The sequence below is a fragment of the Pristiophorus japonicus genome, chromosome 7 (assembly GCF_044704955.1).
Source record: "Pristiophorus japonicus isolate sPriJap1 chromosome 7, sPriJap1.hap1, whole genome shotgun sequence".
Taxonomy (NCBI): domain Eukaryota; kingdom Metazoa; phylum Chordata; class Chondrichthyes; family Pristiophoridae; genus Pristiophorus; species Pristiophorus japonicus.
The window spans coordinates 196,641,346-196,668,438 of NC_091983.1; the positions used below are offsets into that span (position 1 = coordinate 196,641,346).

Sequence of the window (27,093 nt, forward strand, 5' to 3'; positions counted from 1 at the left end):
AATTGTTATGAGATGTCCGGTGGTTATGAAAGGCGCTATATAAACTCAAGTCTTTCTTTCTAAACGAAAGATATTTAACACTCAACTAAATATGGTTGAATACAAAAAATAACGAAAGAAAACGAAGGCTGCTATTAGATCAGCAAAAAGACTAATGGAAAAAAGGATTGCAGACAACTGTGGCAGTAATGGGAAGAGCTTTGTAAAGAGTCAAAGCCTATCAAAGATGTATTGAGCCACTGAAAGGGTATTCAAGAATAGGCTACAAAGGACTCATTGAATATGGCAGAAATATTAAATGAGTACTTTGCATCAGAATTCAGCCTTGAAGATAATGCTTGAATATTATAATTTAATAATACCAGTTTTATCAGTAACATTAACATAGATAAGCATATTGTTTTAGAAAGAATTAAGAATCTAAAAATAGATATCCACCCGAGGGTCCTCCAGGAGTTGCGACATGTGCTATGCGAGCCCCTGCCCTGTATTTTTAATAGCTCACTGCACTCTGGAATGGTTCCTGCAGATTGGAAGGAGGCTAATGTAGTCCCCATTTTTAAAAAAGGTGACGAAGGCAGACCCGGGTAAATATAGGCCCATCAGTTTAACATCAGTAATAAGTAAGATGCTTGAAAGGGATGCAATATATGAATACATGGATAGGGAGTCACATATTAGGAACACCCAACATGGCATCATAAAAAGAGGTCATGTCTCACAAATCTAATTGTATATTTTGAGAAAGTTACCAAGTTGGTGGTCTTGGAAAGGCCACACTTGGAATACTGTGTCCAGTTTTGGTCTCCTCACATGGTGGGTGATATTGTGGCTCTGGAAAGGATGCAGAAGAGGGTCACTAGACTAATTCTAGTAGACATTTTCTACTCCGATTTCCAAAAAGCTTTTGACAAGGTACCGCACAAGAGGCTTCTCTATAAGATCCGAGCCTCTGGTATTAGTGGGAATATATTGAGCTGGATTCAGAACTGGCTGGCAGGACGCAGGCAAAGAGTAGTTACAGATGGATTTGGATCTGTTTGGAGACCGGTCACCAGTGGTGTCCCGCAAGGATCAGTGTTGGGACCGTTGCTTTTTACTATTTTTATTAATGATCTGGATTCAGGGGTTGGTGGCACAATTTGTAAATTTGCAGATGATACATAGATCTGAGCGAGTGCTAGAACTGTAGAATATGCTCATGTGATTCAGGCAGATCTTAATATGTTGGGAGATTGGGCTCAAGACTGGAAAATTATGTATAACTTAGATAAGTGCAGTGTTATGCATGAGGGCAGGGCAAATGCACAACATTCATACACCTTCCAGGGAAAGGCATTAAATATGGTGCAGATAGAAAAAGATTTGAGCATTGTAGTACATACATCCTTAAAGGTACACAAGCGGTACAGTACGGCAGTAGCTAGAGCAAATGGTGTGTTGGGGTGTATACATAGGACAATTGAGTATAAGATGAGGCGTACTGTTTTGTCCTTGTACATGACCTTGGAAAGGCCACACTTGGAATACTGTGTCCAGTTTTAGTCTCCTCACATGGTGGGTGATATTGTGGCTCTGGAAAGGATGCAGAAGAGGGTCACTAGACTAATTCTAAGTCTAAAGAGCAGAGTATAAATCAAGAAATAATGGAGGCTTGTAAGAAAGGTACGGTAATAATCATGGGTGATTTTAATCTTCATATTGATTGGACAAATCACATTGGTAAAGGTAGCCTTGAGGAAGAGTTCATAGAATGTATTCCAGATAGTTTCTTAGAACAATACTGTTGTGGGAAAAAACACCACTCGAAGTCACTTCTAGTCCACGATACGAGAATTCTTTAATACAAGCATGCAGGAGAGAATGTTCTGCATCCTGAAGTCAAGTCCCAAAGTCTCTCAACTTTACAGTAGATGTGGCAGTGTATTTATACATAAGCAAGCGGAAGCGAAACTTGACACTTGATAAGCTAAGACCTTACGTGATCAACAACCGAGCAGCGGTCAATTGTTAATCACTTAAGCTCTCAGCAAATGTATTCTGTTATCTCAACTGTCTTATGTTTGTCCATTGCCTCTGTAACAAGGTTTCATCATTACCCATTGGCTCTGTAACAAGATTTCATCTTTACCCACTGCCTTTGTAACAAGGTATCATGAAACGTCTTTATACCAACTGTTACGTATTAACTGCTGACGTTATACTCCTGTCTGTTCTGGCAAAGCTTCCCATCATGCCTTGTAACATAGCTACAGTGTTTCAAAACAACATTCACGTTAACCCCGTGCTTCCCACATCAAATACATTATGGAATCAACCAGGGAGCAGGACATTTTAGATCTGGTAATGTGTAATGAGACCAGATTAATTAATGATCTCATAGAAACATAGAAACATAGAAAATAGGTGCAGGAGCAGGCCATTCGGCCCTTCGAGCCTGCACCGCCATTCAATATGACCATGGCTGATCATTCAACCTAAGTACTCCACCCCAGCCATCTCTCCATACCCCCTGATACCTTTAGCCGTAAGGGCCACATCTAATTCTCTTTTGATAAGTCCAACGAACTGGACTCAACAACTTTCTGTGACAGAGAATTCCACAGGTTCAAAACTCTCTGGGTGAAAAAGTTTCTCCTCATCTCAGTCCTATATGGTTTACCCCTTATCCTAGACTGTGTCCCCTGGTTCTGGACTTCCCCAACATTGGGAACATTCTTCCTGCATCTAACCTGTCTAGTCCCGTCAGAATTTTATACGTTTCTATGAGATCCCCTCATTCTTCTAAATTCCAGTGAGTATAAGCCTAGCCGATCCAGTCTTTCCTCATATGTCAGTCCTGCCATCCCGGGAATCAGTCTGGTGAATCTTCGCTGCACTCCCTCAATAGCAAGTACGTCCTTCCTCAGATTAGGAGACCAAAACTGCACACAATACTCAAGGTGTGGTCTCACCAAGACCCTTGCAACTGCAGCAAGAACTCCCTGCTCCTATACTCAAATCCCCTCGCTATGAAGACCAGCATGCCATTTGCTTTCATTACTTCCTGCTGTACCTGCATGCCTACCTTCAATGACTGATGTACCATGGCACCCAGGTCTCGTTACACCTCCCCTTTTACTAATCTTTCACTATTCAGATAATAATGTGCCGCCTTGTTTTTGCCACCAATGTGATAACCTCACATTTATCCACATTATACTGCATCTGCCATGCATTTGCCCATTCACCTAGCCTGTCCAAGTCCCCCTGCAGCCTCTTAGCATCCTCCTCGCAGCTTGCACTGTCACCCAGCTTAGTGTCATCTGCAAACTTGGAGATATTATATTCAATTCCTTCGTCTAAATCATTAATGTATATTGTAAATAGCTGGGGTCCCAGCACTGAACCCTGCGGCACCCCACTAATCACTGCCTGCCATTCTGAAAAGGACCCGTTTATTCCCACTCTCTGCTTCCTGTCTGCCAACCATTTCTCTATCCATGTCAATACATTACTCCCAATACCATGTGCCTTAATTTTGCACACTAATCTCTTGTGTGGGACCTTGTCAAAAGCCTTTTGAAATCCAAATACACCACATCTACTGGTTCTCCCTTATTCACATCCCCAAAGAACTCTAGAAGATTTGTCAAGCATGATTTCCCTTTCATAAATCCATGCTGACTAGGACCGATCCTATCACTGCTTTCTAAATGCGCTGCTATTTCATCTTTAATAACTGACTCCAGCATTTTCTCCACCACCGATGTCAGGCTAACCGGTCTATAATTCCCTGTTTTCTCTCTCTCTCCCTCCTTTTTTTAAAAGTGGGGTTACATTAGCTACCCTCCAATCCATAGAAACTGATCCAGAGTCCATGGAATGTTAGAAAATGACCACCAATGCATCTACTTTTTCTAGGGCGACTTCCTTAAGTACTCTGGGATGCAGACAGTCAGGCCCTGGGGATTTATCGGCCTTCAATCCCTTCAATTTCCCGAACACCGTTTCCTGACTAATAAGGATTTCCTCAGTTCCCCCTTTTCGCTAGACCCTCGGTTCCCTAGTATTTTTGGGAGGTTATTTGTGTCTTCCTTAGTGAAGACAGAACCAAAGTATTTGTTCAATTTGTCTGCCATTTCCTTGTTCCCCATTATGAATTCACCTGATTCTGACTGCAAGGGACCTACATTATCTTCACTAATCTGTTTCTCTTCACATATCTGTAGAAGCTTTTGCAGTCAGTTTTTATGTTCCCTGCAATATTCTATTATCCTCCTCCTAATTAAACCCTTAGTCCTCCTCTGCTGAATTCTAAATTTCTCCCAGTCCTCAGGTTTGCTGCTTTTTCTGGCCAATTTATATGCCTCTTCCTTGGATTTAACACTTTCCCTAATTTCCCTTGTTAGCCATGGTTGAGCCACCTTCCCTTTTTTATTGTTACGCCACACAGGGATGTACAATTGTTGTAATTCATCCATGTGATCTTTAAATGTCTGCCACTGCCTATCCACCATCAATGCTTTAAGTATCATTCTCCAGTCTGTCCTAGCCAATTCACGTCTCATATCATCGAAGTTTCCTTTCTTTAAGTTCAGGACCCTAGTCTCTGAATTAACTGTGTCACTCTCCATCTTAATGAAGAATTCTACCATATTATGGTCACACTTCCCCAACGGGCCTTTCACGACCAGATTGCTAATTAATCCTTTCTCATTACACAAGACTCAGTCTAGGATGGCCTGCTCTCTAGTTGGTTCCTCGACATATTAGTCCATAAATCCATCCCTTATACACTCCAGGAACTCCTCCTCCACAGTATTGCTGCCAGTTTGGTTAGCCCAATCAATATGTAGATTAAAGTCACCTATGATAACTGCTGTACCCTTATTGCACGCGTTTGATGCCATCCCCAACCTCCCTTCTACTGTTTGGAGGTCTGTACACAACTCCCACTAATGTTTTCTGCCCTTTGGTGTTTCGCAGCTCTACCCATATAGATTCCACATCATCCAAGCTAGTGTCCTTCCTTACTATTGCGTTAATCTCCTCTTTAACCAGTAACGCTACCCCACCTCCTTTTCTTTCCTGTCTATCCTTCCTGAATATTGAATACCCCTGGATGTTGAGTTCCCAGCCTTGGTTACCCTGGAGCCATGTCTCCTTAATCCAAATTACATCATATCCGTTAACAGTTATCTGCGCAGTTAATTCATCCACCTTATTATGAATGCTCCTCGCATTGAGATTCAGAGCCTTCAGGCTTGTTTTTTTAACACTCTTTGTCCTTTTAGAATTATATAGTAAAGGATCATCTTGGGAAGAGTAATCATAACATGGTAGAATTTCAAATTCAGTTTGAGGGTGAGAAAGCTCGGTCTCAAACTAGTGTCCTGAACTTAAATAAAGGCAAATTCAAAGGTAAGAGTTGGCTAAAGTGGACTGGGAACATAGCTTAAAGGGTAAGACAGTAGATGAGCAGTGGCAAACATTGAAAGAGATATTTCATAACGCTCAGCAAAGTTACATTCCAATGAGAAAGAAAGACTCTAAGGGAAGGAAATACGATCCTTGGCTAACTAAGGAAGTATAGGATGGTATCAAATTGAAAACAAAGGCATACAATGTTGCGAAGAATAGTAGAAGGCCACAGGATTGGGAATTTTTTAGAAACCAACAAAGGACAACTAATAAAATAATAAAGAGAGAGAACATAGTTTATTAGAGCAAATTAGCAAGATATATACAAACAGACTGTAAGAGCTTCTGTGGTATATAAAAAGGAAGAGAGTAGCTAAAGTAAATGTTGGTCTCTTAGAGGATGAGACTGGAGAATTAATAATGGGAAACCAGGAAATGGCAGAGACGTTGAACACACATTTTGTATCGATCTTCATGGTAGAAGACACAAAAAGCATCCCAATAATAATAGATAATTAAGGGGCTATTGGGAAGGGGGTGCTTAAAACAATCACTATCACGAGAGAAAAAGTACTAGGCAAACTAATGGGACTAAAGGTGGACAAGTCCCCTGGACCTGATGGCCTGCATTCTAGGGTCTTAAAATAAGTGGCTGCAGAGATAGTGGATGCATTGGTTGTAAGCTACCAAAATTCTCTGGATTCTGGAGAGGTCCCATTGGACTGGAAAACTGCCAATGTAATGCCCCTATTTAAGAAAGGAGGGAGACAGAAAGCAGGCATCTATAGACTAGTTAGCCTAACATCAATCATTGGGAAAATGCTGGTGTTCATATTAAGGAAGTGGCAGCAGGACATTTAGAAAATCATAATGCAGTCAAACAGGTATTATGAAAGGGAAATCATGTTTGACAAAGTTGCTGGAGTTTTTTGAGGAGGTAACGAGCAGGGTGGATAAAGGGGAAACCAGTAGATGTCGTTGTATTTGGATTTCCAGAAGGCATTCGATAAGGTGCCACATAAAAGGTTACTGCACAAGATAAAAGTTCATGGAGTTGGGGGTAATATAATAGCATGGATAGAGGATTGGCTAACTGACAGAAAATAGAGAGTCAGGATAAATGGGTCATTTTAAGGTTGGCAAGCTCAGTGCTGGGGCCTCAACTATTTACAATCTATATTGAGCGACTTGGATGAAGAGACCGAGTGTAATGTAACCAAATTTGCTGATGATACAAATATTGGTGGGAAATTGTGTGGAGAACGCAAAGAATCTGCAATGGAATATAGAAAGGTTAAATGGCCCCAAGTTTCCACACGCGGCAAAACAGGCGCCCCTCCGAGCTGGGCGACCGTTTTTCGCGCCGAAAACGGCGCCTGAAAAAAAACGTGCTATTCACGAGCGCTTTGCAGCTCGATGTCAGCTTGGCGCGGCGCCCAGGGGGGCGGAGCCTACCACTCGCGCCGATTTTGTAAGTGGGGGGGGCGGGTACCATTTAAATGAGTTTTTTTTCGTGCCGGCAACCCTGCGCGTGCGCGTTGGAGCGTTCGCGCACGCGCAGTGTGAAGGAAACATTGGCACTCGGCCATTTTTTTAGTTCTTTGTAGCTGTTCAATTTTTAACATTTTTTAATAAAACCACATTGCCCTTCCATGATCAGCACTGAGGCTTCCTGCAGCAGTGAGAAGGCTGCAGGAAGCCTCAGAAGTTGAGGCAGCCGTTTCCCGACGGGCCTGACCGACGGCAGGGGGGCCTCCCCCACCCCCCTCTGCCGTTGGGAATGGCTGCCTCAACTTCTGAGGCTTCCTGCAGCCTTCTCACTGCCTCCTACCCCCCCTGCCGTCGGAACGGTTGCCTCCTCACTGCCTCCCCCCTGCTGCCGTCGGGAACGGCTGCCTCAACTTCTGAGGCTTCCTGCAGCCTTCTCCCTGCCTGAAGCACTTTCACACAGGTAGGAACATGGTTTATTTAATCTTTTCTTTGTTTATAAATTTTTATTCAGGTTGGAATTATTTGTATAATATTTGTATAAGTATAATTAAGGATTTATTGTAGAATATAATGACTTCCCTCCGCCCCCCCCCCCCCCACCTCGTTCCCGACGCCTAATTTGTAACCTGCGCCTGATTTTTTAATGTGTAGACAAGGTTTTTTCAGGCCTACAAAATCTTCACTTGCTCCATTCTAAGTTAGTTTGGAGTACGTTTTCACTGTGGAAACTTTCAAATCAGGCGTCAGTGGCTGGACACGCCCCCTTTTGAAAAAAAATTCTGTTCCAAAGTGAAACTGTTCTACATGACTAGAATTGCAGAAAACTTAAATGTGGAGAATTGCGATTTCTAAGATACTCCGTTCTCCACCAGTTGCTCCTAAAAATCAGGAGCAAATCATGTGGAAACTTGGGGCCGATGCGTGGGAAAAAATTTTGCAGATGGAATATAATGTGGGAAAATGTGAGGTTATCCACTTTGGTAGGAAAAATAAAAAAGCAAATTATTATTTAAATGGGGAGAGATTACAAATGCTGAGGTACAGCGGGATCTGGGGGTCCTTGTACATGAACCACAAATAGTTAGCATGCAGGTACAAGTAATCAGGAAGGTAAATGGAATGTTGACCTTTATTGCAAGGGGGATAAGAGTATAAAAGTAGGGAAGTCCTGCTACAATAATATAGGATGTTGATGAGACCGCACCTGGAGTACTGTGTACAATTTTGGTCTCATTTAAGGAGGGCTATACTTGCATTGGAGGCAGTTCAGAGAAGGTTCACGAGGTTGATTCCTGAGATGAAGGGATTGTCTTATGAAGAAAGATTGGGCCTATAGAGAAATGAGAGGTGATCTTATTGAAATATATAAGATTCTGAAGAGGTTTGACAGGATAGATGCAAAGAGGATGTTTCCCCTCATGGGGGAATCTAGAACTAGGGGGAATCTAGAACTTGGGACCATAATTTCAGGATAAAGGGTCACCCATTTAAAACGGAAATGAGGAGGAATTTCTTCTCTCAGAGGGTCATGAATCTTTGGAATTCTCTTCCCTAGAGAGCTGTGGAGGCTGGGTCATTGAATATATTTAAGGTCAAGATAGATAGATTTTTGAATGATAAGAGAGTCAAGAGTTATGGGGAGTGGGCAGGAAAGTGGAGTTGAGGCCAAGATCAGATCAGCCATGATCTTATTGAATGGCGGAGCAGGCTTGAAGGGCCAAATGGCCTACTCCTACTCCTATTTCTTATGTTCTTATGTTCTAAAGCATCTTAGTTATCAAGATAGGCTTAAAGAGTTGGGAATCTATACCTTAGAGCATCGTAGATTATGGGGGGATATGATTGAGGTTTAAAAGATAATGAAGGGAATAGACAGGGTTCCAGTTGACAGTTTATTTATATAGGTTAGGCAGGATCAGGGGGCACAGAATTTAAGTTGTATAGGCTAGATTTAGGTTAGATGTCAGGAGGTGGTTCTTTCCCAGAGAATAGTGGACCTCTGGAACCAGCTGCCGTTTCATGTGGTGGATGCAGAGTCGCTGAATTCCTTCAAGTGAAAGCTGGATTTGTTTCTGGCTGTGGCAGAGATCACCACTTACAGAAGGTCGATAGTACAGGGAAATGAATGGCCAGAGTGATCTCCTGGACTAGTTTCGATCGCCTAGTTGGGTCAGAATTCATTGGCTTGGGTTTTTTATCTGTTTTTTGCATCTCCCAGGAGATCCCATGGTATCGGATGGGGTGGAGTGTACATGTTGTGATACACAAGGGTATCGCAATTCTGTGGGACAGTCTTGATGGACCAGATGGTCTTTACCTGTCCGTCATTGTTCGTATGTTCGTAGCATGGTGTTGGCATGTATGTGTGTTAATGTGAGGTGTGTTACAAATAAGGTTGATAAGTTACAGACGCAAGTTTCCACATGAGGTTATGATTTAGTGGCTATAATGGAAACCTAGCTTAAACATGGGTAGGAATGGGAACTAAACATTCCTGGTTACAATTATATCAGTAGGGATAGAGAAGGATAAAAGACAGGAACAGGGGTGAGGTTGGCAGTATTGGTCAAGGATAATATTATAGTTCTACAGAGGGATGATATAATAGAGGGTTCAAAGACTGAATCTATTTAGTTAGAGTTAAGCAACAGAAAATGAGTTGTTACATTGCTGGGTTTTTACTATAGATGCCCAAATAGTGAGAAGGAGAAAGAGCAGCAAATCTGTAGGCAAATTTCAGAGAAATGTAAAAATAAAAAAGCAGTAACAGTAGGGGACTTCAATTACCCTAATCATAGAATCAATGGACCCAGGTTTCTACCGACCCTTAGAACAGGTGCGCCGACTTTCTAGAATAAAAAGGGCGCCGAAAACTTACCTTGTAATTCTCCACACTTCTTGGGACGTCTTCAGGCTTGGTGCAGCGCAGCTCAAGGGGTGGGGTGGGGGGGGGGGGGGGGGGGGAGCCAGGTCCCGGCGCTGAAAACAGTGCTGGGACCTCTGCACATGCGCACTAGAGTGTGCGCGCATGTGCATTAGCTCCTGGCAGCCCAAATCTCTGTAACTCTCTGCAGGCTGTGTGGGAGGGACCCGAAGCATGCTGTCCCTATCCCGGGCATGCTGTCCCGATCCCTGCTGCACAGGCCGGCCGCTGCCTTCCTGCGCTGAAGGCTACAAGAGGCAGGTTGATGGGGGGAAGATTTTTGATTGGAGGGAGGGGAGGGGAAGAGTTTGGGGGGGGAGGGGAAAGTTTTGATCCAGCGGGGGGGGGGGGGGGAGGGGAAGAGTTTTGATCGGGGGGGGGCGAAGAGTTTTGATCGGGGGGGGGAGAGTTTTGATTCAGCGGGGAGGTGGGGAGGGAAGAGTTTTGATCCGGCGGGGTTGGGGGGGGGGGGTGAAGAATCTGCAAAGATTTTCCAGTACTTTAATATCTAGCTATCTTTACTAAAAATATACTCAGTTTAATCAGGCTGATAGCACCTACATCCTGTCCAGTCTCGCTGCTTGGGATTTAAAAAAAAACTAGCATTCCTATCAAAACACTGTCATATTGATGATGGTTCTTTATTGTTAAAAGTGAAGTGTTTAATGCTTTGGAAAATCCTCCAACTTCCTTTCTCCCCACTATCTCTGGCTACCTGCGCCTGATTTCTAAAGTGTCCGCCAGGTTTTTCTGAGTGTACAAAAGTGGACACATATGCTGGCCTAAGTTAGTTTGGAGTAACTTTTCGCTGTCTAAACTTGCTTAAATGGCCAAAACAGCGTAATTGGCTGGTAACGCCCCCTTTTGAAAAAAAAATGTAACTAAAAAGAAACTGAACTAACTCACTGAGTGTTTGATGGGACTGTGTAGAGGGAGCATTACTCTGGACCTAACCCCGTGCTGTACTTGCCCTGGGAGTGTTTGACAGGACAGTGTAGAGGGAGCTTTACTCTCTATCTAACCCGTGCTGTACCTGCCCTGGGAGTGTTTGATGGGACAGTGTAGAGGGAGCTTTACTCTGTATCTAACTCGTGCTGTACCTGTCCTGTGAGTGTTTGATGGGACAGTGTAGAGAGAGCTTTACTCTGTATCTAACCCGTGCTGAACCTGCCCTGGGAGTGTTTGATGGGACTGTGTAGCGGGAGCTTTACTCTGTATCTGAACCCGTGCTGTACCTGCCCTGGGAGTGTTTGATGGGACAGTGTAGAGGGAGCTTTACTCTGTATCTAACCCATGTTGTACCTGCCCTGGGAGTGTTTGATGGGACAGTGTAGAGGGAGCTTTACTCTGTATCTAACTCGTGCTGTACCTGTCCTGTGAGTGTTTGATGGGACAGTGTAGAGAGAGCTTTACTCTGTATCTAACCCGTGCTGAACCTGCCCTGGGAGTGTTTGATGGGACTGTGTAGCGGGAGCTTTACTCTGTATCTGAACCCGTGCTGTACCTGCCCTGGGAGTGTTTGATGGGACAGTGTAGAGGGAGCTTTACTCTGTATCTAACCCATGTTGTACCTGCCCTGGGAGTGTTTGATGGGACAGTGTAGAAGGAGCTTTACTCTGTATCTAACCCCGTGCTGCACCTGCCCTGGGAGTGTTTGATGGGACAGTGTAGAAGGAGCATTACTCTGTATCTGGTGCAAGGGCCAAGGATGTCTCCGAGCGAGTGCAGGACATTCTAAAAAGGGAGGGAGAACAGCCAGTTGTCATGGTGCACATTGGTACCAACGACATAGGTAAAAAAAAGGGATGAGGTCCTACGAGACGAATTTAAGGAGCTAGGAGCTAAATTAAAAAGTATGACCTCAAAAGTAGTAATCTCGGGATTGCTACCAGTGCCACATGCTAGTCAGAGTAGGAATTGCAGGATAGCACAGATGAATACGTGGCTTGAGCAGTGGTGCAACAGGGAGGGATTCAAATTCGTGGGGCATTGGAACAGGTTCTGGGGGAGGTGGGACCAGTACAAACTGGACGGTCTGCACTTGGGCAGGACTGGAACCAATCTCTTAGGGGGAGTGTTTGCTAGTGCTGTTGGGAAGGAGTTCAACTAATATGGCAGGGGGATGGGAATCAATACAGGGAGACAGAGGGAAACAAAAAGGAGACAAAAATAAAAGACAGAAAGGAGATGAGTAAAAGTGGAGGGCAGAGAAACTAAAGGCAAGAAACAAAAAGGGCCACTGAATATAAAAGAGCTGCAGGAGGGGTCAAAACTAAAAATCATGGTTTAAAAACTAGGATGAAAACACTCTACCTAAATGCACGCAGCATTCGAAATAAAGTAAATGAGTTGACGGCACAAATCATTACAAATGGGTATGATTTGGTGGCCATTACAGAAACATGGTTGCAGGGTGGCCAAGACTGGGAATTAAACATACAGGGGTATCTGACGATTCAGAAAGATAGGCAAGAAGGGAAAGGAGGTGGGGTAGCTGTTAATAAAAGATGATATCAGGGCAGTTGTGAGGGATGATATTGGCTCCAATGAACAAAATGTTGAATCATTGTGGGTGGAGATTAGAGATAGTAAGGGGAAAAAGTCACTGGTCGGTGTAGTTTATAGGCCCCCAAATAATAACTTCACGGTGGGGCGGGCAATAATCAAGGGAATAATGGAGGCATGTGAAAAAGGAACGGCAGTAGTCATGGGGGATTTTAACCTACATATCGATTGGTCAAATCAAATCGCACGGGGTAGCCTGGAGGAGGAATTCATGGAATGCATACGGGATTGTTTCTTAGAACAGTATGTAACAGAACCTACAAGGGAGCAAGTCATCTTAGATCTGGTCCTGTGTAATGAGACAGGAAAAATAAACAATCTCCTCGTAAAAGATCCTCTCGGAATGAGTGATCACAGTATGGTTGAATTTGTAATACAGATTGAGGATGAGGAAGTTGTGTCAGAAACGAGCGTACTATGCTTAAACAAAGGGGACGACAGTGGGATGAGGGCAGAGTTGGCTAAAGTAGACTGGAAACGAGGACTAAACGGTGGCACAATTGAGGAACAGTGGAGGACTTTTAAGGAGCTCTTTCATAGTGCGCAACAAAAATATATTCCAGTGAAAAAGAAGGGTGGTAAGAGAAGGGATAACCAGCCGTGGATAACCAAGGAAATAAAGGAAAGTATCAAATCAAAGATCAATGCGTATAAGGTGGCCATGGTTAGTGGGAAACTAGAGGATTGGGAACATTTTAAGCAACAGCAAAGAATGACTAAAAAAGCAATAAAGAAAGGGAAGATAGATTACGAAGGTAAACTTGCGCAAAACATAAAAACAGATAGTAAAAGCTTTTACAGATATATAAAACAGAAAAGAGTGACTAAAGTAAATGTTGGTCCCTTAGAAGATGAAAAGGAGGATTTAATAATGGGAAATATGGAAATGGCTGAGACCTTAAACAATTATTTTGCTTCCGTCTTCACAGTGGAAGACACAAAAACCATGCCAAAATTTGCAGGCCACAGGAATGTGGGAAGGGAGGACCTTGAGACAATCACTATCACTAGGGGGGTAGTGCTGGACAGGCTAATGGGACTCAAGGTAGACAAGTCCCCTGGTCCTGATGAAATGCATCCCAGGGTATTAAAAGAAATGGCGGAAGTTATAGCGGATGCATTCGTTATAATCTACCAAAATTCTCTGGACTCTGGGGAGGTACAAGCGGATTGGAAAGCAGCTAATGTAATGCCTCTGTTTAAAAGGGGGGGCAGACAAAAGGCAGGTAACTATAGGCTGGTTAGTTTAACATCTGTAGTGGGGAAAATGCTTGAAGCTATCATTAAGGAAGAAATAGCGGGACATCTAGATAGGAATAGTGCAATCAAGCAGACGCAGCATGGATTCATGAAGGGGAAATCATGTTTAACTAACTTACTGGAATTCTTTGAGGATATAATGAGCATGGTGGATAGAGGTGTACCGATGGATGTGGTGTATTTAGATTTCCAAAAGGCATTCGATAAAGTGCCACACAAAAGGTTACTGCAGAAGATAGAGGTACGCGGAGTCAGAGGAAATGTATTAGCATGGATCGAGAATTGGCTGGCGAACAGAAAGCAGAGAGTCGGGATAAGTGGGTCCTTTTCCGGTTGGAAATCAGTGGTTAGTGGTGTGCCACAGGGATCAGTGCTGGGACCACAACTGTTTACAATATACATGGATGACCTGGAAGAGGGGACGGAGTGTAGTGCAACAAAATTTGCAGATGACACTAAGATTAGTGGGAAAGCGGGTTGTGGAGAGGACTCAGAGAGGCTGCAAGGAGATTTGGATAGGTTAAGCGAATGGGCTAAGGTTTGGCAGATGGAATACAATGTCGGAAAGTGTGAGGTCATCCACCTTGGGAAAAAAAACAGTAAAAGGGAATATTATTTGAATGGGGAGAAATTACAACATGCTGTGGTGCAGAGGGACCTGGGGGTCCTTGTGCATGAATCCCAAAAGGTTAGTTTGCAGGTGCAGCAGGTAATCAGGAAGGCGAATGGAATGTTGGCCTTCATTGCGAGAGGGATGGAGTACAAAAGCAGGGAGGTCCTGCTGCAACTGTATAAGGTATTGGTAAGGCCGCACCTGGAGTACTGCGTGCAGTTTTGGTCACCTTACTTAAGGAAGGATATACTAGCTTTGGAGTGGGTACAGAGACGATTCACGAGGCTGATTCCAGAAATGAGGGGGTTACCTTATGATGATAGATTGAGTAGACTGGGTCTTTACTCGTTGGAGTTCAGAAGGATGAGGGGTGATCTTATAGAAACATTTAAAATCATGAAAGGGATAGACAAGATAGAAGCAGAGAGGTTGTTTCCACTGGTAGGGGAGACTAGAATTAGGTGGCACAGCCTCAAAATACGGAGGAGCCAATTTAAAACCGAGTTGAGAAAGAATTTCTTCTCCCAGAGGGTTGTGAATCTGTGGAATTCTCTGCCCAAGGAAGCAGTTAAGGCTAGCTCATTGAATGTTTTCAAGTCAAAGATAGATAGATTTTTAACCAATAAGGGAATTAAGGGTTACGGGGAGCGGGTGGGTAAGTGGAGCTGAGTCCACGGCCAGATCAGCCATGATCTTATTGAATGACAGAACAGGCTCGAGGGGCTAGATGGCCTACTCCTGTTCCTAATTCTTATGTTCTTATGTTCTAACCCCGTGCTGTACCTGCCCTGGGAGTGTTTGATAGGACAGTGCAGAAGGAGTTTTACTCTGTATCTAACCCCGTGCTGTACCTGTCCTGGGAGTGTTTGATAGTACAGTGTAGAAGGAGCTTTACTCTGTATCTAACCCCGTACTGTAACTGCCAACAAGCAGTGCAGGAGCTCCTTCAAGAAGCTGCATCAACACTTTCCTGCTCCTGCCCAGGAAGCGATCATGACGAGATGGCCAAATTTGATGGAGAAGTTGATTTTCCCCTGGGTTCTGTATAAAGCCCATCTCTGCTTCGTGTTGCAAATGGCACGGTGACTGCAGCAGCTGCGTATGGCCTACTCCTGCTCCTATTTATGTGCCAGCACAATGCACCAGGAGCAGAACTTCAGGCCCTCCGCTACATTTACAAACAGCCAAAATTATTTGAATTACCAAGCAGTGGGCAGGCAGGACCGGTGAACCTGGCAGCCAAACATCTTGCGCACACTCCAGATCCTAGACTAGATCCACTAGTTTGTATTAAATTTGGATTCGATTGCAGCAACACGGTCACTGAACCCCTTAAAGCACCAACGTGCTGTGGCTGAGCATGTCTATTCCCAACCCTGCTCCTTCACTGAAGGTGTTACTACAGTTGTACAGGGCCTTGGTGAGGCCACACCTGGAATATTGTGTTCAGTTTTGGTCTCCTAACTTGAGGAAGGACATTCTTGCTATTGAGGGAGTGCAGCGAAGGTTCACCAGACTGATTCCCGGGATCGCGGAACTGACATATCAAGAAAGACTGGATCAACTGGGCTTGTATTCACTGGAGTTCAGAAGAATGAGAGGGGATCTCATAGAAACGTTTAAAATTCTGACGGGTTTAGACAGGTTAGATGCAGGAAGAATGTTCCCAATGTTGGGGAAGTCCAGAACCAGGGGTCACAGTCTAAGGAAAAGGAGTAAGCCATTTAGGACCGAGATGAGGAGAAACTTCTTCACCCAGAGAGTGATGAACCTGTGGAGTTCTCTACCACAGAAAGTTGTTGAGGCCAATTCACTAAATATATTCAAAAAGGAGTTTGCGGCGATTATAAAGTAACTATTAATCGTTTCTTGCTACAGGACCAATACCCGCTACCTAAGGCAGATGACCTATTTGCGACGCTGGCAGGAGGCAAGACGTTCACCAAGCTCGGCCTGACTTCGACCTACATGACGCAGGAACTGGAAGAGACTTCGAAGGGCCTCACCTGCATCAACATGCACAAGGGACTGTTCATCTACAACAGATGCCCGTTTGGAATTCGGTCGGCTGCAGCGATCTTCCAGAGAAACATGGAGAGCCTACTCAAGTCGGTACCACACACGGTGGTCTTTCAGGATCACATATTAGTCATGGGTCGAGACATCGCCCGAGCACCTACAAAACCTGGAGGAGGTCCTCCAGCAACTGGATCGCATAGGGCTGCGACTGAAGAGTTCGAAACACGTCTTCATGGCAACAGAAGTGGAATTTTTGGGGAGAAAGATCACGGCGGACAGCATTCGGCCCACAGAGGCTATCAGGAACGCGCCCAGGCCACAGAACGTCACGGAGCTGCGGTCATTCCTGGGACTCCTCAACTATTTTAATAACTTCCTACCGGGGTTAAGCACCCTCTTAGAGCCCCTACATGTGTTATTGCGCAACGGTGAGAACTGGGTATGGGGAAAAAAACAAGTAATTGCTTTTGAGAAAGCCAGAAACATTTTATGCTCCAATAAGCTGCTTGTATTGTATAACCCGTGTAAAAGACTTGTGCTCGCAATAGACGTGTCGTCGTACGGAGTCGGGTGTGTATTACAACAAGCTAACGTTGCGGAGAAGTTGCAACCTGTCGCCTATTCTTCCAGGAGGTTGTCTAAGGCCAAGAGAGCCGACAGCATGATTGAGAAAAAGGCATTAGCGTGTGTGTTCGGGGTAAAGAAAATGCATCAATACCTGTTTGGCCTCAAATTTGAGCTGGAAACCGATCACAAGCCCCTTGCTGAAAACAAGGGGATAAATAGTAATGCCTCAGCCCGCATATAAAGGTGGGCACTCGCGCTATCAGTGTATATCTATACCATCTGCCACAGGCCAGGCACCGAGAACTGTGCGGATGCTCTCAGTCGACTACCATTGCCCACCACGGGGGCGCAGCCCGCAGACTTGTTGATGGTGGCGCAGCCCGCAGACTTGTTGATGGTCATGGAAGCTGTGAAAATGATAAATCACCTGTCACGGCCTGCCAGATTAGGACTTGTCCAGCCAAGATCCTCTGCTGTCCCTAGTAAAAAACTGTGTACTGCATGGGAGCTGGGCCAGCATCCCCGTTGAAATACAAGAGCCAATCAAGCCATTCCAGCGGCGAAAGGACGAGCTGTCCATTCAGGCAGACTGCCTGTTGTGGGGTAACTGTGTAGTGCTACCAAAAAAGGGCAGGGAGACGTTCATTTCGGATCTCCACAGCACACACCCAGGTATAGTAATGATAGCCAGATCCCACGTGTGGTGGCCCGTGATCGACTCTGACTTAGAGTCCTGTGTACGGCAATGCTGCGTATGTGTTCAGTTGAGCAACGCGCCCAGAGAGGCACCACTAAGTTTGTGGTCCAGGCCCGCCAGACCATGGTCGAGGATCCATGTCGACTATGCGGGCCCGTTTCTCGGCAAAATATTCCTGGTGGTGGTGGATGCTTTTTCAAAATGGATTGAATGTGAAATAATGTCGGGAAGCACCACCACCGCCACCATTGAAAGCCTGAGGGCCATGTTTGCCAACCACGGCCTGCCTGACATACTGGTCAGTGACAACGGTCCATGTTTCACCAGTGCCGATTTAAAGAATTCATGACCCGTAATGGGATCAAACATGTCACCTCGGCCCCGTTTAAACCAGCCTCCAATGGGCAGGCAGAGCTTGCAGTACAAACAATCAAACAGAGCCTTAAACGAGTCACAGAAGGCTCACTCCAAACCCGACTGTCCCGAGTACTGCTCAGCTACCGCACGAGACCCCACTTGCTCACAGGGGTGCCCCCGGCTGAGCTACTCATGAAAAGGACACTTAAAACCAGACTCTCACTGGTTCACCCCAACCTGCATGATCAGGTAGAGAGCAGGCGGCAGCAACAAAATGTGAACGATGGTCGCGCCACTGTGTCACGGGAAATTGATCTGAATGACCCTGTGTCTGTGGTAAACTATGGACATGGTCCCAAGTGGATCGCGGGCACGGTGATAGCTAAAGAAGGGAATAGGGTGTTTGTAGTCAAACTAGACAATGGACATATTTACAGAAAGCACCTGGACCAAATGAGGCTGCGGTTCACAGACTGCCCTGAACAACCCACAGCAGACATCACCTTTTTCAAGCCCACAACACACACCCAAAGGATCAACGACACCACCCCGGACCAGGAAATCAAACCCATCACGCCCAACAGCCCAGCAAGGCCAGGCTCCCTTAGCAGCCCTGCAGGGCCAACAACACGCCAGCCCAGCGAGGGCACAGCCAACACACCAGAACAGACATTTGTACTGAGGCAGTCCACCAGGGAAAGAAAGGCTCCCGACCGCCTCACCTTGTAAATAGTTTTCACTTTGACTTTGTTGGGGTGGGGAGTGATGTTGTGTATCTGTAAAGCATGCATTCCCATGTTCTGCCATCAGGGAGCTCATCCCCTGAAGTCCCAAGGGATCCCAGTATCCCTTGGGAGCACTGTATATAAGCCGGCCCCTAAGGCCTGTTCCTCACTCTGGAGTGTCTTATTAAAGACTGAGTCACTGTTACTTTAACCTCACTGTGTGCAGTTGCATTTGTGTTCGGAACACAATAACTTACAGCACAGAAGGAGGCTATTCGGCCTGTTGAGTCTGTGCCGGCTCTCTGCAAGAGCACTTCAGCTAGTCCCATTCCCCCGCCCTTTCCCCGTAGCCCTGCAATTTTTTTTCCTTCAGGTATTTATCCAATTCCCTTTTGAAAGTCACAATTGAATCTGCCTCCACCAGGCAGTTGAATCCAGATCATAACCATTAAGTGTGTAAAAAAGTTTTTCCTCACATTGCCTTTGGTTCTTCTGCCAATCACCTTAAATCTGTGTCCTCTGGTTTTCGACCCTTCCGCCAATGGGAACAGTTTCTCTCTATCTACTCTGTCCAGATCCCTCATGATTTTGAACACCTCTATCAAATCTCTGCTCAATCTTCTCTGCTCTAAGAAGACATCTCCAGATTCTCCAGTCTAACCACCAAACTGAAGTTCCTCATCCCTGGAATCATTCATGTAAATCTTTTCTGCACCCTCTCTAAGGCCTTCACATCCTTCCTAAAGTGCGGTGCCCAGATTTGGACACAATACTCCCGTTGAGGCCGAACCAGTGTTTTATAAAGGTTCATCATAACTTCCTTGCTTTTCTACTCTATGCCTCTATTGATAAAGCCCAGGATCCCATATGCTTTTTTTTAACCGCTTTCTCAACCTGCCCTGCCACCTTCAACGATTTGTGCACATGTACCCCCAGATCTCTCTGTTTATACACCCCCTTTAGTTTATAGACCAGCCTGTCCATGCCCTCCCCCTCATAGGAATAGTAAAGTGCCACTCTGAAATCCGGCATGGCATACACCCCAGTACTGACACAGGCACCTGCCCCTATATGTAAATAACCCTGTATCCGGGATTTGGGACAAGGTCATTTACAAGGACAGATGGATGGTCAGATGTTCTGCTCTGCGGAACTTCCAGCAGTGGTGCTGCTGGAATTACTAGACTCAAATGTTTAGACACCCCCTGTTTCAGAAGATCCTAATAGGAAGAATACGTGCCCAAAGAGAACAGCAAAGCTAGTTTGTATAGAGGGGGTCATCAGCAGTCAAGGGATTTTATAGAATTTTTTATGTATATACTGATTTCAAACCTTGTTTTGTTTGGATATGTAGCATGTTATTTAAGACAATATTTGCCAAGTCAACCTGTTTTGGCTTATTTTCCTGGAACTGGCATCATGCTTTAACAACATTGCCAGATTTCCAAGGTCAGATGATGTAAGTTGTGCGGGCATATCCTTAGCGTGGCTGTAAATGTTCATAAAGCATTAATAAAGAATCCTTGCACTTACAGCTAGATTTCTGTTCTTCGGTACTGGTTGAAGGGTATGAATTAAAAAGTCTGTCTCCTGGTTCTCGGCTTAAAAAAATCTTAACAGCTTCTGGAATATTTAGTTGCTCTTTTTCTCTGAGAGGTACGAATGATACTACAACGTTAATGCAGAGGGTCATTATGACCTCCATGTGAAGAAAAAAGACTTTGATTTATAGAGCATCTTATCATGTTTCTCAGGAACCTCTCAAAGACCTTCATGTACAATCAAAGACTTTGAAATGCAGTGACTGTTATGCAGCCATGCTACACACAAGGTGGTCAATTTTCCACATCGGCGATTTTTGGCATATTTGAAGAGGTATGTTCGGTTTTTTTGTGGCCCAACTGCGGCAGAAAAAAAGTTCCGTATTTCACCGATTTTAATGTTGAATTTGGCGCGGCGCACATTGGCCTTAGCTCTGTGGGTGGAGCTTAAGGCCTAAGCCAAAAACACATGTTTCCAGGGTAACAAGGGACGCTCTGAAAGGCTGAGGTTGGGAACGGAAACTGACCGAGGGCAGAGGCTGGAAACTGTTGGCGAAGGGCTGAGGCTGGGCTGGAAATGGAAAGGCCCTCCCTCCCACCCCCGGTGCCACTGTCATCCCAGGCCGAATGGCCCCCAACCCCCTCCCCCCATTGCCGTGTCTTCAGCTTGGCTAAAACAATGGTGTCTTCTCTGCGCCGATTACCTTATGTGTAGGGAAGGGTTTTCACAAGGGTGCAGTGCGCCGTTTCAGAAAAAAATCGTACTTAGCCAACCTCGCTTAAATGGCCAGAAGTGGCGTGCTCGGCAGGTTCTGCCCCCAGTGACGTCAAAAAATCGGGAACTAAAAAAATCGGAAGTTCCTATTTTAGAACAGAGCAGAAACTTTGGCCAAACTTGCAGATTTTAGTCTGCTCCAAAAAAAAGCGTCCTAGGTCAAAAATACGGTGTGGAATAGTGGCCAAAATTCAGCCAAGGTCTGAAAAAGAGAAAATTAGATGAATTTTCAATAAATCTTTTTAGGTGCTGGTCAGAGTATCAGGACAACACTTTTCTCCTGTTTAACTAATTTCATGCGACCTTTAATATCCACCAGATCAGGCAGACAGAGCCTCAGTTCAATGCCTCATTAGAAAATACTGCACCTCCAACAACGCAGCACTCCCTCAGTACTGGAATGTCAGCTTAATTTACGTAACCCAAATCCTGGAGCATATTCATCAAGCCTACTTTTAGGATAATGCACTAATGTAGAACATAAAGCAATGTTTAGAACATATTTACCCGTCTTCTCTATTGATGCACCATTGGTTCTACTCCAGTCAAGAGTTGTCATTTGGTTACTTTTTCTACTGTCTCATGCTGTATGATAATTGATTTTCATTGTGCTGACTTTTCAACCCCAGCATTAACTTGAAACCCAAACTGAGTTTTACTAAATTAAAATCCGGGTAAATATGCAGATATTAATTTGCCAATTGCAGCCAGATAAAGTTAATGGGACCTACCACATAATAATTCAGATTAATTGTTGTTTTATTTCCACAGAGACTAACATTTTGTCGCTTTGATAAACCTGCTATTATAAAAGCAAGGATTGATGAATGTGTACAAGACATTAGTTAGTCCATAGGTGCAGAGTATATTCATTAAGATTATATCAGCAATGAGGAGATATAGATAAATAATGAAATGTGAAAAAGAAGGACTGTATTTACTGGACCAGAGACGATTAAGGGGGCTCTATAAGAACTGTTCAAAATGATGAAAGGGTTAGGTAGGATAAATGGTGAAAGATTGGGGCTGAAATTCTGGTCAGAGGCTTCCTTCGGACGAACGCCTCCGACCCAAAATCTTTCTACGAATGTACCTGATGGTCCCGGAGGTGCCTTCGCTTCCGGTCAGAGGCCTAGATTCGATATGTAGCGTATGGAATGGGACTTCCACGCACGCACAAAAAAACTGAAGTCACATGGGCCTGGACCACCAATCACTCTGCAGTATTCTCAATGATAGTAATAGGAAGTCTATTTCTCCGAGTTCCCATTACTATCAATGAGAATAACCCCCTAAAACACAGAAACACAAGGCAATAAATTAAAAAAAACTCCTCACATATTTAAAATTAGTTGAAATTAATGTTAATTAAATGTTTTAGGAAACATTTTGTTTTTGGATTTTTTTTTTGTGTGTTTTAATAGGGTTTAAAATAAACTTACCTTAATGGACAGGGTTTTTACTCTAAAAATGTGTATTTAAATTTAATTTTTATGTTTTAAAACTCTTACGCTGATAAAAGTAGGCTATGTGCCTGCTTTTACCAGGCATAAAAATTTGAAGGATATTCGCTGGGCAAGAGATGGGCAAATAGCCCAATCTTGCCCATGCAAATGTCTTTCTCCGGGGGATGCGGAGGATCTGTCTAGCGAAATCTTGACAGATCGAAAAAGTTGGTTTTCGGCGCATGCGCATCGCGCCCCGAAAACCAGCTTTTGTGAGGTCTTGCCAGGTCCGTAAGTATTCCGTACGGACTCGGCGAGGCTGGGATTTTACCTATTTCCACTGCCGTCAGAGGTCCAGGTATCATAAGTTCACTATTCATCAACCTGCAATTTGTCAGTAACGCAAGCTAGTTGTTTCCAGTGGTAGCAAACTTTGATTGTGGTTTGAATATTTATCCAGTCCACTTCAATTAAAACCAAATTAAAATTAAACCAAAATAAAGTATTTGCTTGGACAGCTGTAAAGCAAGTAAAACTCTGAACATTTGCACTATGAGGCAAAGATTTAAAACAAACAATTTATTTGCAGTCCAGCTTATGATCAGTACCTTACTTTGACATATTGCTACCATCCTTACAACCTTCTGATTGTTCACTTTATAATCTATAACTATATCAAAGCAGTGTCTTCCGAATTAACATCTGTATTAACTGAAGACGGACTTTGGGACAATTCTGTAGTTTTCAGCTTTGTTAACTCCTCTGTTACTGAAGCAGCCCATGCCAGCCTACAACAGGACATGGACAAAATCCAGGCTTGGGATGGCAACATTCCTATCATAGGTGCCAGACAATGAAAATGTCAAACCAGAAAAGGCCCAACCACCTGTCCCCAATCTTCAATGACACTACTATTATCATGTCCTTCATGATCTATATCTACATTGCCCAGAAGCTTAACTAGACAAGGCATATTAACAGCTTGGCTACAAAAGCAGAGTTTGGATACTTTGTGACAAGTGTCTCACCTCAGACCCCTCAAAATGACTTTACCATCTACAGGAGTGTGATGCAACACTTACCACTCACCTGGCTGGGTGAGGCCATAACAACACTTAAGAAACGCAACATTACCTGGAACAAATCAGTCTGTTTGGTCAGTGGCCATAGAACTGGATTCAATATTTACCCCCTCCACCACCAGTGCACCATGGCTGCCTTCAGTACTATCAACAGGATGCACTGCAGCTACACTCCAAGGTTACTTTAATAGCACCTCCCAGCCCAAAACCGCTACCACTGAGAAGGACAAGAGCAGCAATGTCACTCCATCACATGCAAGTTCCTATCCAAATGACACACTATCCTGACTTGGACATATAATCACTGTTCCTTTATAGTCACTGGGTCAGAATCTTGGAATTCCCATTGTGGAAGTATCATTGCCACAAGGACTGCAGCATTTCCAGAAGCGAAACTCGAGATTGGCAATAAATCTGGCATTGTCAGCCCAAGAACAAATCAAAGAGAACTAGCTTTCCCATGTCTTAGGCTTTTATAAAAAGTTCATTTTGAGTTATCAACTCTTTGGAAGCTATTGGTCACTTTTGCTAATGTTCTAATTCGGCAAATATGCCTAAGAGGTCATTGTAGTGTGCTCCCATATTATCACAACAAAACACTGCCTTTACAGATGAGGGTCACAGTGCTTGCTGCACTGCAGAAAGTATTTCTACCCTGACAGCAACAGGGGAAACAGCAACTGTCGACAAAAAGAAAGACGTGTCCCAAACATTTTGGGAAATAGGGCAATCAGCAAAGGAAATAAACACCAACATCCACAACTCCAGCCCCGCTGAAATCCACAACAGCTCAGTAACAAAAAATCAGGCAAAGCTGTGTGTGAAGCAGTCCACTCTGTGTTATGGAGCTACGCTGCCTCCACCTCCCTTATTATACTGCAAACAATAAGAAGGCTGTTTTCTGTGGCATCAAACTCCAATGTCTTCCCCAACTTCCTCATATACCTTCAGTCATCAACAACCCCTCCCATATATTAATTTGCATAAAATTGCAGAGAAATTACAGCACGGAAACAGGCCATTCAGCCCAACAGGTCAATGCAGGTCTCTGTTCCACATGACCCTGCTCCCACCTTACTTCATCTCACCCTATCAACATATCCTTCTATTCCTTTCTTAATTTATTTTAGTTATTTAGTAAAGATTTGTTCATTTTCCCTTGGTAATATCAAATTAAATTGAAATCCCAAATTTTAAATAACAATGTAACTATGCAACCGGTCTATATAAAAACACAACAGTTTGGATTTTAAAAATAATCCAGCCCAGGTTTTATTGGCAGCTTATGTCATTCTTAATGTACGAAAGCATGGGCCTTATGCTAAACATCTGTAAGACAAAGGTCCTCCACCAACCTAACCCCGCCACACAGCACTGCCTCCCAGTCATCAAATTCCACGGCGCGGCCTCGGATGACATGGACCATTTTCCATACCTCGGGAGCCTACTATCAGCAAGGGCAGACATCAATGACGAGGTCCAACAATGCCTCCAGTGTGCCAGTGCAGCCTTTGGTCGCCTGAGGAAGAGAGTGTTTGAAGACCAGGACCTCAAACCTGGCACCAAGCTTATGGTCTACAGGGCAGTAGTGATACCTGCCCTCCTATATGACTCAGAGACGTGGACTATATACAGCAGACACTTCAAAGTGTTGGCGAAATACCACCAGCGCTGCCTCCGCAAGATCCTGCAAATCCACTGGGAGGATAGATGCACCAACGTCAGTGTTCTCGCTCAGGCCAACATCCCCAGCATTGAAGCACTGACCACACTCGACCAGCTCCGTTGGGCGGGCCACATCATCCGCATGCCCGGCACAAGGCTCCCTAAGCAAGTGCTCTACTCGGAACTCTTACACGGCAAGCGAGCCCCAGGTGGGCAGAGGAAACGCTTCAAGGATACCCTCAAAGCCTCCTTGATAAAGTGTAACATCCCCACCGACACCTGGGAATCCCTGGCCCAAGAACGCCCAAAGTGGAGGAAGAACATCCGGGAAGACGAAGCAGCTGGTCAGATGAGGCCAATGTTTCATTAAATGAGGCCTAAGACCCATAGGATTTGAGAATGTGGTATTTCATGCCGCTTAATAAGGTCTGCAAGGATTCAAAAGGGCTGAACATATTAAACAAATCAATAAACTTACTTCTTCCCCTTTGCAGTCCAGGAGCTGATTGTTGTTTTTCCGATGCTCTGTGCCCAGCTGAAGCATCGAAGAAACATCTCTGGGCTTACAGCAAAGACAGATGATTTTCACTTGTTCACTACTTGTCAGCAAGGATGGGTGTTCTGACTCCGCCATGTCACACACTCTCTGAAATCTTGGAACAAAATGGACTCGTTAATCTTTGTATCAGTTAATCTGAGAATGTTGAGGACTAATTGTTTGATTGTTTACTTGTTAAGATCATCATTATCATAGGCAGCCCCTCGAAATCGAGGAAGACTTGCTTCCACTCTAAAAGTGAATTCTCAGGTGGCTGAACAGTCCAATGCGGGAATTACAGTCTCTGTCACAGGTGGGATAGACTGTGGTTGGAGGAAAGGATGGGTGGGGAGTCTGGTTTACCGTACGCTCCTTCCGCTGCCTGCGCTTGTTTTCTGCATGCTCTCAGCGACAAGATTCGAGGTGCTCAGTTGGGTATTCCTTATCTAAGAAAGTTTGGATCCTGCAGTGGTCTTCTAAACTCATTGCCGGTCTCCAGTGCCAGAATTGCAACCTCAGCAGGAGAACCAAGGCTGTGTTTATTTAATCACCAGAGCACACATTTCATACCTTGAAAGCCTGTTCCTAAAAATAATCTTGAGTCCAAAGTCCTTCAATACCAATTAGACAACCAGTTGAAACAATGGGGTGAAATTGCCCCTTTTTGCAACACCCGTTAGCAGCTCCGGGGGGAACTAATGGGGCACAAAACACTTTTTGCCCCGGCGGGGGGGGGAGGCGGTGAGCGCTACAGGCTCCCAGAAAATTGCCCGGGAGTTTAAGGAGGCGCTGTCATAGCAGCGCCGCTTTCCGTGGGTAGCATCCCGGGCCACTGCGCAGCCAGCGATGACGACATCGCCGTGCGCGGTGACCCCTTAGTGTCGTGCGTTGACCCCTTTCCACCCCGCGGCCCGCAAGGTTGGCACAAGCAGGTATCGGTGCCAGCTTCATGAGTCGCGAAGCTGACAGACATCTGCTCGCGGGGCGGAAGCTAAAGGGGAGGTCGCTAGCGCCCTGCGTCGCCGTCTTTAAAGTTTTGCCGACTCTTTGGTCGGCTCGAAGACGTGCTCCCTAGCATGATCCGTGCAGTCCGGCATGCTGCCCTGGTAGTCCAGTGGAGGTCATCAGAGACCTTGCAGAATGCACAGCGGCCCTCCCCTTTAAGCGAAGAGGAGGTGTATTGAGGTGCGTCAGCACTACGCAGAAGCATCCGAGTAGTGCTCCTGACCGCACCCCGTTAGCGCCGCTGGTCCCGCCCCTGCAGGAAGTGTAGCGCGTGAGATTGCGATTCATTTCCTTTGAGGGGCGGTAAGCCCAATTCAGCGGCCGGGCAGGGCATCCATGCCGGGCGCAGGAAGTACCGCCCCGAGCAGGTTACTGCCCCCAATCAGGGCGCAGGGCAAATTCACCCCCAATATTTTATTATT

At 44.9% G+C, this 27,093-nt stretch overlaps 1 protein-coding gene across 1 annotated transcript in view; it reads right to left on the reverse strand.

Annotated features, from left to right (window-relative positions):
• The window catches only part of ddo (D-aspartate oxidase), a 224,218-nt gene extending 198,488 nt beyond the window's left edge, over positions 1-25,730 (reverse strand). Inside the window, exon 1 of the mRNA XM_070884553.1 lies at positions 25,607-25,730. Within this exon, the coding sequence (XP_070740654.1) occupies positions 25,607-25,672 (66 nt within the window). The 5' untranslated portion in view covers positions 25,673-25,730. The remainder of the gene's footprint in view (positions 1-25,606) is intronic.
• Between the last annotated feature and the right edge of the window lie 1,363 nt (positions 25,731-27,093).